This window comes from Bacillus rossius (assembly GCF_032445375.1).
Source record: "Bacillus rossius redtenbacheri isolate Brsri chromosome 4 unlocalized genomic scaffold, Brsri_v3 Brsri_v3_scf4_2, whole genome shotgun sequence".
Taxonomy (NCBI): Eukaryota; Metazoa; Arthropoda; class Insecta; order Phasmatodea; family Bacillidae; genus Bacillus; species Bacillus rossius.
Genome location: NW_026962011.1, coordinates 10175528 through 10193385, shown reverse-complemented (window position 1 = coordinate 10193385; position 17858 = coordinate 10175528). Strand labels below are relative to the sequence as shown.

The 17858-nt window shown below is 38.0% G+C and overlaps 1 protein-coding gene across 5 annotated transcripts in view; it reads left to right on the top strand.

The window, feature by feature from the left end:
* LOC134541907 (endoribonuclease Dicer-like) overlaps positions 1 to 17858 on the top strand; it is a 224263-nt gene that overhangs the window by 23186 nt on the left and 183219 nt on the right. For all 5 annotated transcript variants that reach the window (XM_063385650.1, XM_063385649.1, XM_063385646.1 and 2 more), the window contains exons 5-6: positions 9145 to 9314; positions 15572 to 15946. In XM_063385650.1, the coding sequence (XP_063241720.1) occupies positions 9145 to 9314; positions 15572 to 15946 (545 nt within the window). The remainder of the gene's footprint in view (positions 1 to 9144; positions 9315 to 15571; positions 15947 to 17858) is intronic.

The window sequence follows — 17858 nt, the reverse complement described above, 5'->3', positions numbered from 1 at the left end:
CCTGTTGCTTTTTAAAAGCCAACCCATTGTATGCTCAATAGTGTTAAGACTATGTGAATGATTTTTGTCACAGTATTGTGAAAATTAGCCTTATTTTTATTTTACTTGGTTCTAACCAAAGAACTGCTTGTTTTCATTTATAAGTCTTGAAGAGAACAAGCGGTTGAGGCAACATGGGTGGCGGTGCAATCAATTACAGTATATGGCGAGGATTTACCTGGAGGGGGGGTGGGAAATTACTTTGGAAAATTTAAATAGCCCTAGTTCGTGGGAAATAATGAGGTGTACTGGGTCCCATCACATAGCAAGTCCCCATCTGACTTGATGTAGGCTTTTGGACATACGCCATTGCTTAGCACATGTATGTCTGCAGAAGAAAACTACAAAAAAACACAAATGACAAAAAACACAAATTAAGCAAAAATTGCTGTTGTCAGGATTTAACGCCACACAATATTCCACAACAGGAATATTGTCAACAAACAAGGAAAAAACAAAGAAAAATGGACTAACAGAACAAAAAAAAACCCCACAAATGATGACAGCACAAAAATTCCGAACCCAAAAAAATTCAACACAACAGTTGAAACGAGACAAAAAACACAGCAAAACGAAAAGACGAAACAAACACAATAGTTTTCCAAAAAAAAACAAAAAACAAAAAGAGAAACGAAAAAACCCCCACAAATGTGTAATGTTGCAGAACCCTGCCCTCCTAATTAAATAATTTTTCTTTTAAACTATTTTCATGAATGTAAATATTTCTTAAAAAAGTATGTCTAATGATATTTTACCGTTTGTTATATATTTTAGGGTTGATATTTTTTGCTTGCTATGTGTTTTAAGAAAGTATTTTGTATTTTATTAGACATTTTTAATCACTACTATTTTTTATGTAATTATTCACAAAGAAGCCGCTGTTCTAGATTTTTGCCTGTTTAGGCCTAATTTTTCAGGTTATTTCGAAATGATTTTAATTTGGTAAAGTAATTTGTATTATAATTGCTGATTATAATGTGCATTAACATGTTGGATGATTCTAGAACACGGTACTGTGTCTGGGCTGGTGTTAATGGTTAGAAAGAGAGGCATGAGAGGCCTGTAAGTGTAAGTGATAAAGGAACAGTGCTTCCCTGCCAACCGAGATAAAGACGGTAATTTCCCCCCTGCGTGGGAACTGAGTGAAACTGCTGTCTCACGGTGTGGGAGAGAGATAGAGAATGGGAGTCCCCGATTTTGATGTAAAATTGAAAAGAGACTGATCAGGGGAAGCCCAGAGTTCTGTATGTACAAGGTTTTTTCATGTATTGTAACTTGTTCTGTGATTGGTTTGTATCTGTAAGTGTGAAAGAAGCGTGCGTGTGATTGGTAGGTGAGGTCATGTGACGTCTACTCCCTGCGTGGAGGAGACGAGTTCATGAGTTCACCAGTCGTCTGTCGAACGCTGGACGAGTAGGTCGCGTTCGGTGGCTTCTCGCTTAATTATGCAGTAATTTGCTAATGGATAATTTAACGTTGGTGGTCAGAGCCAGGCCGAGTATTAAGTCAACCTAATTTGTTTTATTTTCTTTCGGACAATAATTAGAAATTGCGGCCATCTTCGTCAGCATTTGGCTCGGGGCGAAATTCGGTTTCGCTGGGTGCGGCCATGTTTGAGGCCGCACTGACTTCATGTGTTTGCAGCAAAACATTACTGAAGGACTTAATCTACGCTATTACTTTTCGTTAATTCACATCACGCGAATTACGAGCATCTGTTCGACGGGCATATGTATGTGGAATGAGTGAGCAGCCTCTTTTTTTTGGAAGTGTTTGGAATTGTCGGTGCATTCTATTTGAAAAAATAAAAAACAACAAAAATTACAATCGACGTTTATTTTGTATATAACGAACCGTTATAAGTGGTGTGGAGTCTTCCCAGAGAATTTTTTGGCTATTCTCTGGGAAGACTCCACACCACTCATACAGGAACCCGATAAAATAAAAAGGAAAATCAAAGAATCAGCTTTCATTATTAGCAATAAAAATATTTTCAGCCAGCAGAGCATTGAATTAAAAAATATGTGGATCCCTTTGATTAAGAGAGAAACATCCCTGCAGCACAAAACAATAGCCAATATTCAACCTACAATGGCTCAGAATCAGTGCTTAATGAAGCACCCCCCTAGCAGACTCTCGTCTGACTGATAAGGGGATATCATCATCGCCAGTGAGGGCCGCAGGGCACGAATGCCGCAACTTGGCATCGAACCCCGCGACCCTTTAGGAGTACCAGGTCGCTTACTGCCACCCCTAACCTCCTGTTTTGTCTTAAGTGAGTTCAGTTTTGACTTTTCTGTTACTGATTTTTACTAAGCTGCGAAGCTGTGTTATATTGTAAATGGCCTGTAATAATCTACTTTAATTTCGTGTGTTGATTCTACTTTTAACTCGTGTGTTGTCCAGCCCTCCCTTTTAGTTTGAAAATTTAAATTCGAAGGGGGGGGGGGGGGGGTATTAATTTAAGCTGAGCAGTTGGCCTTGGCTGCTCAGTTTGTTTTGATTATTATTTTGTTATTTAAAAAGTGTTGAATTATTTATTGCGTGTGGGCAAAGGCTGGACTAATTTACTGTGTTAGCTAAGTGTGTTGTCTGTGTGGCGAGATTCCTAGACCGTGGGCTGCTGACCCTCTCCCTTTAACGGGAGAAAGGGCTAGGCCGGCGGAGGGGACGAGTCCCCTCTGCCCACGGCTGGCTCGTGGTGTACCTGTGACGGCTCAGCACCGCAGTTAGCATTTCTGCCAACTGCAGCACTGCGCCGCGAGGGATTGGTTGCAGCTCGTCTTGGCCCCAGGCCCTGGGGAGCTGCGGCTTGGTATGTGCAGCCTCTGCTGCGTAGTGGGCGCCTCTGATGGTGAGGCCGGCCTCTAGCAGGCGAGTGGCCTCCTGAACAATGGCGAAGGCCACTCTGTAGAGGCCGGTGAGGCGCCCTGTTGCTCTGCTGCAGATTCTCCAGCACCTGGTCGGCCGAGCGCAAGGCTGCTTCTATTTCTGCTGCAGGCACCCCAGCCCCTCTGCCGCCCCTGAGGACGAAAAAGTGCCAGGGCGCGCGGTGTTCTTGTGGCGGCTGTCTGGGCTGCTCCTTTGCAGGCTGCCGCGCCGATTTCCCCGCAGCTGAGGCCGCCTTGGGGGCGGTCTGTGTAGCCACAGAAGCTACCGGCGGCGGCAGCAGCGGAGAGAACTCTGGTGCCACGTGAAGAGCTGCAGTGGTGCTCTTCTGAGCTGTTGCAACAGCTACTTGAGTGCCAGTTTCCTGGCATTTTTCTGGGGCGGGCGTCTGGCACCACTGGTGCCGACTCCGCGCAGCTGGGTCCGTCTGGCAGCTGATGTTTCGCTGTTCTGGGGCAGGCGGGGCTAGCGAGCACTGCGTCCCGCAGTCCTTCTTCATTCGTGGTATTATGCGCAGGGGGGAGAAATGGTCGCGTGGTGCCGTGTCCAGCTCGACCACCAGCATCGCCTGGTAGGTGTCCCACGAGACATACTTAGTGGTTGTTGAGCGAATGCGCACAGCTTGCTCCTCGATTTGTAGTGGTGGGTTCACTTGCAGCACAAAACTCTGCAGCAAATACATGTGATTCGAGCGCCACATGTAGATTTTCGCCCTAGTGCTGTCCTCCAGGTAGGGCGAGAAGTGGGCCTTGCACAGTTGTGAATGCTGCGCGAGCTGCGTGCCTAGGTCTGCCGGGAGTCCACTTGGTGCGTACAATTCCGCGGCGAAAACTGGGCCCTTGAAGTCGGTGCTGATTCCGCTCTCGTAGCGATCCTGGAAACTTGTTCGTCGAGGCATGGTAACAGAGGGACAGGTCCGCTCGCTCCAAATGCTAGGGCAGGAATCGCCCCTCAACCTACAATAACCAATCCGCTTTAACTCCATGGTGCACAGCCAATGAGGAGTCAGCTTGTCTGCCATTGGCTGAGCAAGATGTAGTCCATTTTCTGATAAATACTCTCATTTTTCCAGAAAACTGTTGTGTTTGTTTCGTCTTTTCGTTTGATCGTGTTTTTGTCTCGTTTTGACTGTTGTGCTGAATTTTTTGGGTTCAATATTTTTTGTGCTGTCATCAGTTGTGGGGGTTTTTTCAGTTCTCTTTTTGTTTTTTTGTTTTTTTTGGAAAACTATTGTGTTTGTTTCGTCTTTTCGTTTTGCTGTGTTTTTTGTCTCGTTTCAACTGTTGTGTTGAATTTTTTTGGGTTCGGAATTTTTGTGCTGTCATCATTTGTGGGGGTTTTTTCGTTCTGTTAGTCCATTTTTCTTTGTTTTTTCCTTGTTTGTTGACAATATTCCTGTTGTGGAATATTGTGTGGCATTAAATCCTGACAACAGCAATTTTTGCTTAATTTGTGTTTTTTGTCATTTGTGTTTTTTTGTAGTTTTCTTCTGCAGACATACATGTGCTAAGCAATGGCATATGTCCAAAAGCCTACATCAAGTCATGCACTCCCATTGCACAAATCTTTCAAAGATAATAAGTCCCCATCTGTTCTCCAACAGCGTGCAGGGCAAGTTTAATCACCAACCAAAAGCTGAAAAATAAATCAAAACCCTTGTGAGAGCAAAACTTATTTACTAATAATTCAACAAGCACATCAGGGCTTTGTTATGTATGCTCCCAGAAAAATATACTGGTAAATTATTAAGAACAATGTGACAGTATTAACAGGCTTCCTGATGTATACATTTATTTTACAACCATTGACTTGAGTTTTTGCGCATAAACACATAAATGAATCCACGAAAGTTAATAAATTTTGATTTACAAATGAGCAAATAAAAAAAAATGTGAGCAAGTCTTTCAGTACTGTCAGTGATAAACATCTAACCTTGGTGGTAACGAGGAAATTCATGTGTTCTGTTCATGTTGCAAATGAATGTATATTATGAAACACTGACACAATATTTAACATAGAATTTTTAAAATATTGCTGACGGTGATAAATAAAATATTTGCTTTTAAAATTCCTATCACACATACTTTCTGTGCCCGCTGCCAGAATTATCTGCCTGCCATAGCAGTACAAAATTATTAGAAACTGCTCCGAAATAACTCTGGTATTGGACCTGATTTTCGACAAGGAATTTTTTTAAAACACTACTTATCTTAAAATTTACTGAACAGTTAATACTTTAAATTTTAAGCACTCATTAGGAATTATACTTCTTTGGCTTTACTAAAATATTAAACTGAAACATTTTAAAACATACAACACTAAGTATATGTTTGTAAATTTGTTTTTGTTTAGACGACTTCAAATAAATCTGTAAATACTTCCTACAACAAGTGTAAAAATTTTTTTCCAGTGATGAACAACATTTAAACCATGTCCCTTGAGGTAAACAAGTGCACACTACTGCTGTGCTACTAAGCCGAGAAATAATTTAGAAAGAGAATATGTATTGAATTCATTTTAATGTCAGTTTTCTTTGGTATTTTTAAACCTAAGGTTACTTTTTACTATGACTATTTTATTTTACCAAATATATTCCAGGGAAGTCTCAACATTATAAATTTTCATTTGACATCACAATACAATTGGTATCTAATCTAATGTTTACTAAAGTGACTACAGTAAAACTCGCTTAAGACGTTCCCGCGTAACACGTTTTCCCATTTATTAAGTTCAAAAAATTATTCCCTTGATCACTTCCATATATCCCTATGTTAATATTTCCCTTTCATAACGTTTGTCTTTATATATGCTTCCCGCATATAACGTTCAGTTATTGTGGGGAAAAAATAAAATAATATTGTTTATCTTTAAACTTTTGAACAATTTTTAAGGTTAATTTTAAAAATTTACATATTTCCAAACGTTTAATACCGTATTGGTCCAAATATAAGGTGGCCATTTTTACTTAAACGAGATGCGAAAATTGGAAGATGCCTTATTTTCGCACCCAAGACGTCAGCACCACTAACATTAGTTCCAGGCTGAAAGCTACAGTAGAAACATTGTCAAAAAAAATGTTCAAGATTTTTTATATTAACTAAAACATCGTTACCTCACACGGTGAAAACGATAAATCCACCCAATATTGCAGTAATTCACAATTGTTTAAAGTTGAAAATTAAAATATTGGTTCTTGAGTAAAAATGTGAATGTTGAAGCATCTCAAAATGGCAACCTTTTATTACACAATTCATATTTGTACTTTGTGTACAATCGCGTGTTAACATTTACGGTAATTTAATTTCAGATTTTTAACTGAAATATTGGAACTAAAATATCACAGCTATTTTCAGAACAATTGTTTACGTTTACTAACAGAAAATGTTAAGAACATTTCGGATGTAATGTTTGGAAATTCAGGGCTGCCAACTGTCTTTCCACAATATTTCTTTGTTGTAAAACGAACATTACCGAACACGCACGAAGACGCCATATTTACAGGAATTTGGTACGTTGCTTCAAAAGCTACTTTAATAATTACACAGTAATCCACTCTTTATTTATGTAAAAACCTTTCAAAAAACATAATTATCATAGATTATTCTTTAAAATTCATTGGACAGAGACTCTCTGTCAGAGAGTAATATGGACAAATATTCGTGGTCACGTCACCGAAGTTGTTCATGGCCGTATGCTTCACCATGGCAGCTAGCCACTTGTTTTGTTCCGGCAAGCTGCATTCTGTTTGCTTTGTTACGTTTAACACACTACTAAATAGTAATACGTAGCTTAAGTGAAACGGAAAGTTAAATGCGGTATACATAAATGCAAAAAGGATTTATCAACACAAACGTATGTCTAATGAATTTTCACATTAATTTCTACCAAAATTATTTTTACATTTGTTTGGACTCCCGAAACTGCAGGTCGCCTTATATTCGGGCCAATACGGTAGTTAATTTGAACCGAACAAGACCGTCGAAAAACCTGCGCCGCACGTCACACGCTGTTCTATCTGTGCGCTGTTTCGAGTGACGAATGAGAAACGTGCACAATCGTAGAAACCTGCGCCACATGCCACACGCTGTTACTTCTGTGTATTTCGACGAATCATATGCCTGCTTTTGTGGACTGAGAGGCTGTTCCACCTGCAGAACATTTTCCCCATTCGTGGCTTAACTGACGAATGAGAAACGCCAACTATCTTGGAAACCTGTGCCGCACGCCGCACGACCAATCACCTGCTTGCATTCTCAGGGACTAGAGGCTGTTCCATCAGTACACCAATTTTCCAATTCAAGTCACGTAACGAAAACAAAGTAAACCATATACCGCCAACTATTACTGTCTTTGAATTATTTGCGTATATTTTTTAAAACAATAAATGTTAGTTATTGCTTTTTTTGCTAGTGTTTTGATAATACTAATTTTAATGTGCTTATTAAATTAAATACAGTTTTAATAATTCAATTTACTGATAAAAATATGGCATTAGTTATTCCCTTATTCCAGCATGCCAATGACAGTAAGTGTATCTTTTGTGTGAATACAGTACATGTCATTTGAGTAAAATCGATTTTTACGTTGGAAATTACTTTTCCCTTTTAAGATGTTTTCCCTGTTAAGAAGTTTTAAGCATCCAGTCCCTTGAAAAACTTCTTAACAGGGTTTTACTGTATATGGGTTTATGTTGCTACATGTGGGTCCACCATCTTTGTGTCATATTTCCGGTGTTTATACATAAAAAAATTCTAGTAATAAATATGCGCTGCTAGCAGATGTTACCAAAGTCAGCCAGTAAACTACAAGTCAACGAAGCAAGTCATGTATGTCTTAGGCCATAGGTATGCGCAGCTCGAAGCACTGTCATTAGTAGAAGTTTTCAAATTATTTAGGGTGTTAATAAAATGCACACAGTTCCCAAAAATGCTACAACCACAGCTAAAATATTTTAAAATGACTGGGAGTTCTGTGCATGGTAGAGCCACCTCCAGGATAATTGTGTTGCAGACTCCAAATGACTGGTTAAAGCTTGCAACACACAAGGAATGGAATGGCAATAGCAAGCAAGTAGTCGCTAAAACAATTTTAAGTGCACAAAACATTTCATCGGTAACTATAGCCCGTCCACTACAAGTTCGTGCCAACCTAAGTCGAGGAGCATTATTGCTAACTCAAAATCAAAGTATTGCTCAGCAGGTGTACATGTCACAGTCCCAAGGAGAGATGCACTGTACAAAGTTGCTCATGATACAAGACTATTTCGATACAGTTCATCTAAAAATTACTGCTTATTCAATTTGGTAAAGTTCAGGACTGCCACAGGAGACCCTTGGGACAGTAAACACAATGAAGTTGGACACTCGTTACCGTCCAAAAAGTTAAATAATGAAGACACCATTGATTCTGTCATTGAGAAAAATACTGTGCATAAGATGAGGCATAGTTCAGCACAGCTACAAGTGAGTTAATGACACTAAATGTGACGATGTTAAAAGACATTTGTTAATAGTCAAAGGAGTTTACTGCTGATAGGCTAAGTGAATCAGTCATTGAACAGTTTGCACCCAAAATTACATAATCGTTAAGGGGAGACGGTCACTGTTTCGGCAAACTTATCTCGCCAGGTTACAGACGGAAATGTTTAGAGTGACATCACCTTACTTGCTCACTCGCTGGCCACACAGGCTGAAAAGGGCGGGCTGCCAGCACAGGCAAGTCAAGGCAAGGCTCGTTGATGGTCACAAACACATGCAACAGCGAGGCCAGCTCAGCTGCTCAGTAGTTATGTCCTGTTGTCACAGCCCTCGCTCCTTGTCTGCCGAGAGGCAGGCTGATTTGAAGCAGCGTTCGTGTACTCCACAGCTCAGTGCACGATTCCAGCACCATGCCGTGGCCATTCGACAAAACACAAGTTCCGCCGTAATTTCGGTACACACCAGGAAACACCGCTAACTCCAAAGCACACTATTTGGGAGAGGCATCATAATTTCGAAACAGTTTAAAGCTTGCTAAAAAAATATAGTTTGTAACAGTTAAAGTAGTTAATAAATGAACGAAAATATTTAAGCAAAAAAAAATATTAAGTAAAAAGTAATACAAATTTTGCTTAATGAAATGCTAGTTAAAATACAAAATCAGTAAATACTAACATTAAGAGACTAATGGAGGGAAGAAAAACACCTCAATAATAATTTTAAAATTTTGTGTGTTCAGGTGATGAGCACATTCCAGGACTGTGAGAACCCTCCAAGAGTGTTGGGTCTCACTGCCACTCTGTTGAACAGCAGTGTTCGGCTTGATCAAGTGCAGGAATCAATCTCCAGTTTGGAGCGTACTTTCCACGGCACCATTGCCACTGTAGACGACCTCTCTGTGGTCGAGAGGTAAGCTTCACTGCTTGTCCCTTGTCAAGAACCAGTAAATATCTCTTGAGTAGCCAGGGAAATTAATTAAAAAGAAAACCATAGTTTTATTAAATGTGACTTTAAAAGACAGGTGTGCAATGACTAATTGTCACGTTTGAAGGCTATGACTAAGAATTCTATTGTTTTATGGAAGACAGCTGTACAAACAGTAGTCGTACTGCATTGACAGATGACAGAGAAACTCTAAAAAAGTATAATTAAATATGTATACTGTTTCATTATACCTAAAACTAGATATTAAATTAGGAGTTGTAAAATAGTACATGTTGACTGCATTATTAAATTGTGAGTTTGGGTCCCAGAAGTGTTTTTACTGATTTTAGTTTCATATATACAGGATAATTATAAAGTCCGTGAAATATTTCAAAAAATCGGTACAGTGAAATGGCTAAGAATTATGTAACAAATTATATACCACGTGAAAGAAAAACTCTTAAAGTTTTTTTTTTCACTAGTTATAAATGCTCTATGTGTCCACCTTGCAGGTTCATACTTGGTCCCTAAAGTCCCTTAAAGTCCCTAAACCAAAATAAAGTCCCTAAAAGTTCCTTTATTTAGAATATCAGTCCCTAAAATCCCTAAAATCATTTTTTAAATTTTTTTTTCCCCAACAGTTTTAGCAATTCTCAAATAATCAACCAATGGAAATGGCAAGTTTCAACTGTTTGTCCTGGGCATGACATTAAACTACCTATCCAGGGCTTTTTTTCTTCTTGTTGCATTTAGTTTTGGACCTGGAGTCTTTCCTTTTTGAATTGTATAGTGTATTTTTTTTTTGTTTTGCGGTTTCTTGTTTCTCTCTGAAGCTGTCAATTGGCTAAGGTACCTTGTCTGTGTTAAAAATATTTTATGAGGTGACAAATTTTCTTTGTGTTTCGGGTGCAGTTACTAGATGAAAAATTATGGTGATTGGTTCAACTTTCTAAATTAAAATGGGGAAGTGCCGTGCGAATAAATATTGTTTGTCACAGAAAGATTCATTTGGACATAAAATCGAGACATGAGCCAAAACTATTAGTGATACTGAAGTGTTGTGTGTTGTTTGTGACTGTAAAATAAATGTTTCCAAAGGTTTTGAAAAGATCAGCCAACATGTAGCCTCAATAAATAGGGACAGGTACTTTTCACGATCGCGAATCACCGTCGTTATTTCGCGAATTTGGCCCTTTTTTTACGAAAATGTGAATTTTGCGATTTTCCACTGTTTCGTCGCGAATTTGGTCAAAATTTCGTTATTTTAAGCTTAAATTGCCACAAACACATATAATTTAGATATAATTCATCTTCTGTTCATAACACCAGCACACCAATAAAAAAGAAAACAATAAAACACTACATAAATATTTATTTCACCGTGCCGACATTACTAGGCAAAACAAGGTAAATAATTTATTTTCTCCAGCCATGACCACAAAAACCACATTCTGTGCCAATAATATCACGGCGAGGTTAACGACCACAGATGACGGTAATTCAGGACCGTTTATATTTTGCATTTTAATATTACAAGCTTCAACATTTGTTTCTCGTGCCATTATCAAAACAAAACGCGTTACTCAATTTACGTGTTACCAACGTAGCAGTACGAGAATGCGAGAAAGAACACGAACGTTTACGAACAATCGATTGTTGTTCAATCATACGATCAATCGTGTTCGGTGGATAAAAACGATACCGCGTTTTGATAACAACGAAAATTACAAGTGTGTTTTTTATTCATAATTTACTTAACCATAAAATACTTCAGGCAATTTTAAACTGCAACAAACAAATTTATGGATGTATGTAATTTTTTTTCTTCGGCTGTGTTAGGTTATGCACATGCGTGCATTTATTATTGTTCCGGTAGCTTACAACTCACGTTGTTTCGGTTCCCTACCACGTTTGTGCAACTTTGGCTTTCTCTCAAAAATTGAAATTAAAAAAAAATCGAAGGGTTAGGTTAGGTCAGTCACATCATGCTTGAACTTCTGATTTAGCGGCTGAAGTGGCGTTAGTACCGAAACGCAAAACTTCCGAAATCTTCGGAAATTCTTTCAGGGAACCGAAACTATGTGAGTTGTAGGCTTCCCTTATTGTTCGGTGGCTATTCGTTGCGGTAACTGAACAAATATCGTGTTGACAGTTTTCTCGCTGCTTCGCGATGCCGAAGTATGACATAAACGCACTAGATAGGGCCAAAGAATTTTCTTCTGATGGTCTATTCGACAGATAAAGCAGTTTTGAGGTGTTCCTCAAAGCGAATATCCCACTTCATAAATTTCAGGACCCCACTATTTTAAACTGAATGAATAAATACGTTGAAGGTTTGTATTTATGCCTACATCAATATCAGTAATCATGGAGCGGCTTAAATTTAGAAGCTCTCAAAACCAAACCCAACTTAAGCGAGTTGGAAATGGGCATTTTAAAACTAACCTATGCTAAACTGACCAAATATAAAATAAGACTTACCTAAACCAACCAAACCTAAAACTAAACAAACCTAACTTTTTTGGCCTAGCATACCACCTGAGTTAGGAATGTATTTTATTGACAAACCTTCCCTCAAAACCCCAAAAGTTTTGACTTTCTGGAAGAGTAGCTAATCTCCTTGTCTTTAAAGCTTTTAAGTTTGAAGGGTTTTTCACTTCTAAATGTTGGTTTTAAACATTTTGATTAATCTTAATTGAGTTCATTTAACTTTTTCTTAAAAAAGGTATGCTTAGATACATTTCGCCGCTTTTTTTTCTCACCGCTTTTGGCATTTTTCCTCACCGCTTTTGGTATTTTTGCTCACCGCTTTTCACTAATTTTATTCACCGAAAAGTTCCTGTCCCTATCAATAAAACATTCAAAAAATTGTGAAATGAAACTTGGACCCTTTCAGTTAAAACTAACATTGCAAGGTCATAAAGAGTGTTAAAGTACTTCTACATTAGGACAAGGTCACGGAGTGTGTTCAAGTGCTTCAACATCACGACAAGGTCACAGTGTGTGTTCAAGTGCTTTAACATCAGGACTTAGTTCATCAGAGAAGGCAGCACGAAGCAGTGAAGAATATCATGATATGGGCAAGTCTACAGTTAGAACGCTGAAGATAAGTGAGAAGGATGCTACAGACTGCCTGATTGATGAGTGGAACATGATTAAAACAGAAATGTTTGCAGGAATCGGCCAAGACTTTGAAACATTTTGGAAAGAAGTTTTCGAGGTAAAGAATATAATAAATGACTCAAAATACACAGAAGTTACAAAGGTTGTAAAATGTAAAAGCCTATCTCTCATTACCACATGGTAATAGTGATGTTGAAAGAGGCTTCTCAACATCTGGAAATGTGATTACAGAACAGACAGCTGCTATGAAAGAAAGATCTTTGAATGTACAGTTGAATGTTATAGATGCCTTGAAATTTTATGGTAATAAGCCAGCTTGGGTTCCAATCACAAAAGAGCTAATAACCTATGGCAGATGTGCAAGAAGCAAATACCATCAGTACTTAGAGGAAACCAAACTAAACTCCTTGAAGAAAGAGAGAAGGAGAGAAAAATTTTTGAAGAAACCTCCAGGATAGAAAATCAACAACAGAAGAATACGGTTGATGATATGCAAAAAAAAAAAAGTGGTTGTGAAAAGAAAAGATGAAATTGAAAAAAAGAATGCTGCTGACAAACTCCTTCAGCAAACTGCATCGTGTATAGAATCTGCACTCAAAAGAAAAAGCCTTGAAGAGTTACATGTAGCTCAAGGATTATTAGAAGGGTATAAAGTTTTAAAACTTGAAGAGGACAAAGCTAACAAAGAAACATATGTACTTGCATGCGAAGACATTGGGGAATGAAGTTTCATCTGTTATAACTTCATTTATTTTTAGAGATCCACCAAAAAAAAGGAATAAAACTGTAAATGAACTGTTTTATCAATTTGAATTTATTGTTATCTATGTCACTTAACAATACACTGTGTTCTTGATTGGTCTTATTTCAATAATCTGTGTATTAGATTTTTAAAAGTTATATGTTTTGACTGCTGTAAGTACTTTTCGTACATGAATTTTTCACTGTGTATAAAATTTTATACTTTTCCACTAAAAATTAAATTTAGCCATACCTCATCCAGGGACAAATCAAAAACACTAGTCAACAAATTTGAATAAAATTAAAATGATACTAACATGTAACGCAAATTAAAATAAGTCAACATTTTGATTTGATTTCAACCAGCTTAGTGGTAGACGTTTGATTTAAAACAAACGTAAATCTTTTGAATGACTTTTTTTAACTTACACTGTGGGTAACATGTATGTATGTAAAATCCCTAACTAATTAATAGCTCTGTATAGATGAAACGTTGTTTAAAAAAGCTTTTGAATAACATTTTGGTGTAACTAAGCAGCATAAAAACTTTTTATTTTCATTGGTAGCACACATTTTTCTCGTTCCTAGTTCAGTCTTTTTTTTTTTCAGGGTTAAAGGTCTCTTTTTTTTTTAGTGTGAAAGGTCCCTAAAGTCCCTAAAGTTGACTCAGAAGCAGTATGAGGCCTGACCTTGCGTTACATGACACACATTTAATCGATAGTCCAATTCTGCCCATACCCGACCCAAAATATCAGGAGTGATGGTAAGAGCAGCTGCTACGATGCGGTGTCTCAAATCATCAAGGTTATGTGGTAGAGGTGGAACATAAACACTATCCTTGATGTATCCCCACAAGAAAAAATTGCAAGGTGTCAAGTCCGGTGATCGTGGTGGCCACGGGAGAAGCACTTGGTTAGCGGCCGCCCCACGGCCCATCCAGCAATGTGGCAACGTCTCATTCAGATAATCTTGTACCACATTGTGGTAATGAGGTGGAGCACCATCTTGTTGGAAGATGAAGTCCCTGCTATCAGCTTCAAGTTGTGGCATAAGCCACAATTGCAGCATGTCGAGGTAGGTGATACCAGTGACAGTTCTCTCAGCGAAGAAGAAGGGGCCATAAACTGTCTTGTTTGACATGGCACAGAACACGTTAACTTTTGGCGAATCTCGGACGTGTTCGAGAGTTGCATGTGGATTCTCTGTCCCTCATATGCGTGTGTTGTGTATGTTGACTCTTCCTGAGAAATGGAAGTGGCTTCGTCACTGAAGATTAATTTGCTTGCAAAGTCATCATTTTCAAGACGGTTCTGCATGGCAATGCAGAACTGCAGTTGGAGCAATTTGTCATCGTGGCTGATGGCTTGCAGAAGTTGCAATTTGTACGGCTTCACTCTTAATCGCTTACGAAGAATTTTCTACACTGTTGGCTGAGGGATGTTCAATTCTGCACTAGCCAAATAAGTTAACTTCTTGGGACTCTGCACCATCACGTACCGTACACAATCCACTGTCTGTTTTCACATGCCCGGCTGACCCGACCGTTTTGCGTCGCACAAACAGCCGTCTTCCTTGAATTTCTTGTACCACTTCATTATGCTATTGTAAACTGGTGGTGTTTTGTTAAACTTGCCACAGAAAGCTCTTTAGACACTCACTACCGATTCGCTTCGGGCGTATTCAAGCACACAAAAGGCTTTCTCTGCCTGGTTCACAGCCATTTTCAGCAACTACATGTACTAGCACCCCTGTCAGTTTTTTAAAATAGCTTTTTGGCTCTACATTCAAAAAAGCTTTGAGAGTTGTTCTTTCACATGGTATATAATTTGTTACGTTATTCTTTTCCATTTCACTGTACCGATTTTATGAAATGTTTCACGGTCTTTATAATTATCCTGTATATGTATCCTGTATATGTGCGTATACATATATATATGTGTATATGTATATATATGTATGTGTATATGTGTGTGTATATATACACACACATGTATGTGTATGTATGTATGTATGTTACGACCAATCTTTAAGGCTAAGGCATCTTGTGTAAATAAATTTTGGGGCAAATTCCTGTTGAACAAATGCTTTTGAAAAAAAATTCTGCTTTGCTTGGAAAATACTAAGTGCTAGCCCCTAAATAGCATATGTCTATATGCATGATAGTAAAAATATAATTATTTATTTGTATTTATACATATATCATCTGCATATATATTTGGCTAATTTTCAATGTGTTATTAAATTTTAATTTTCCTTCACTCTTACAGATTTGAAGTCAAGAATAATATTTATTCATAGATGTTTACCGTTTCCTGATTATTTATAGATGGTGTAAGCCCTTTCACTGTGTGTGTGTGTATGTGTGTGTTTGTTTGCAGGTTTTCTACGAACCCAGATGAGTTTGTAAGCATATATAAGTCACCTACCTTGTCTCTGGACGAAACACCAATGGCCTGCCATTTCTCTTACATGAAGGACTTACTGCGAAATCTGAGATTGTGCACAGACGAGGACATGGAGCTATCAACGCCACCTGGGAGTAATCCAATGAAAACCAGCAAAAAGACTTCAACATCAAAGTTAATAAATGAGCTTGAAGACATTATCATTCATCTGAAAGATATTGGACTCTACGGCAGTTACAAAGCCACAATAATCCATACTATCAACGTCATCCGATTGCAGCGAAGAGCCAAGTCAGAGGAGACAAGACTTATTTATGACAGTCTACTAACATTCTTGAAGCATATGATGTAAGTACGAGTTTCTTTCAACATTTTACTGGTAGTATTTCTTGCAATGTCTTGTTTATGAATTCTGTATTTAACAAATGCAAGGAATTTACAGTTCATTCCCAGGAACCATCAAAGAATTAAATAATAAAAAAAGGCAAGTAAAACTGAAGCTTTCATTTAATACTGGGCTAATCACTTATCATGCTGATCATGAAACAACAATTTTTTGCTACCAACCTTGCCAATGTTAGTACATACATAATTTTTTTTTTTATAATTCTCAGTAAGATTCTTTATAATAGGTAATACATGTGGCCTTTGTAAAACTGCAGTTAATTTTGTATTCTTTCTAGGTTGGCATGACGTTTGCATGACTGAGTGAATAATTGCACAAGATGTAATACCTCTCAGACAGTCGCATGCAGAGATAGAATTAGGGTTAAGTTTCCAAGCTTGATTACGTGTACCAGGAAATAATTTACTTAACCTACTGTATTTTTACACAAGTGGCATATTATGTACGAATTCACGAGACATGTGCCGCCATCTTGCGACCACAACATTTACAAGTTGAAACAGTATTTTCCTTACTCACAACAAATAAGTTTCATTAATTTGAATCACACACTGACTGGCCGAAAATTGAATATTAAAAACAGTTCAAAATTAAGTCTCGCAGTTGCATTAAACTTTTTGACACAATGCCGAAGGACAATCAATGTCCTCGGAAACAATGACGAATTTTACTAAGTCATGTTGTGGGCGATTACAGATGACTGTAGTCACTAAATTCTAATTTATGTCCAAAAAAACGAAAATAAAGTTGATTATAAACCGGTGACCCCCGGACCACAGCCGCAAAATTGTAGAGGTGTAAAAGTAACGAAAAAATGTGTACCCGTATGTATTCGTTACTATAACAATTAGTACTCGTTACTTTCGTATCGTTACTCGTTACTTCTGATACCGCATGACATGGCACATGCTATGTTATGTAACAGCATTGAATCGAGTCGTATTTCGTATGCGTACAGTATGACGTCGCGTAAATAAAAATAAATCGAATATAAACAATTAAAAATATTTGATAATGAACAGCTTTTGTTAACCAAGAAACAATTAACTCCCATTAGAGCGGCTTTATTATAATATATCTTTTAAGATAAGAACATAAAACGTGAAAATACGCGATTATAAAAAACAAAAACATACATATTTATAATTTGTAAAAAATACTTTCTTACGTTGTTTCTGTTCGAATCTAAAACTTTGTCTACACACACAATACCTTTAATAAACAGTAAAAAACTTGGACGACGAATTTCCAAATTATACTTTTATTAATAAACAAACATAGTTCTTTGTAACGAATAAGCGTGCGCATGCGTGAAACATACGAAAGATGCGAGTAACGAAATGCATTCGTGTGTAACGTTTAGTTACTTGTTACTAGATGCCGCACCCGTTACTCAGTAACGAATACATACGGTTTGCTACAGCTCTACAAAATTGACTCTTTAAATCTTCATAATAATGTTTTGAGCCACCTACTCAACTAGCCACCTCCTCAGTCGCTGTTCAGTAGATGACTAAAAAACCAAAATGACACACTGGTCTCAGGAGAGACCAAGGATTGCACCATGACGTAACTTTCGGCCAATCACAGCACAGTATCAAACACTCCCTCCAACACCAGCTAATCACAGAACAAATTACAATACATGAAAAAACCCTGTACACACATAACCCGGGGCTTTCCTTGATCTGTCTCTTTTCAAATCCACAGCAAAATCGGGGACTCCCGAAATATTTACTCACGCTAGTTGCTCTGTCTCTGCCTTACACCGGAGGCATCATTATCGTTTTATCACCTTGGTGTCACTGTCGACGCACACCTTTCTTTCTCACTCAAACTGCCATGCAACTGGCT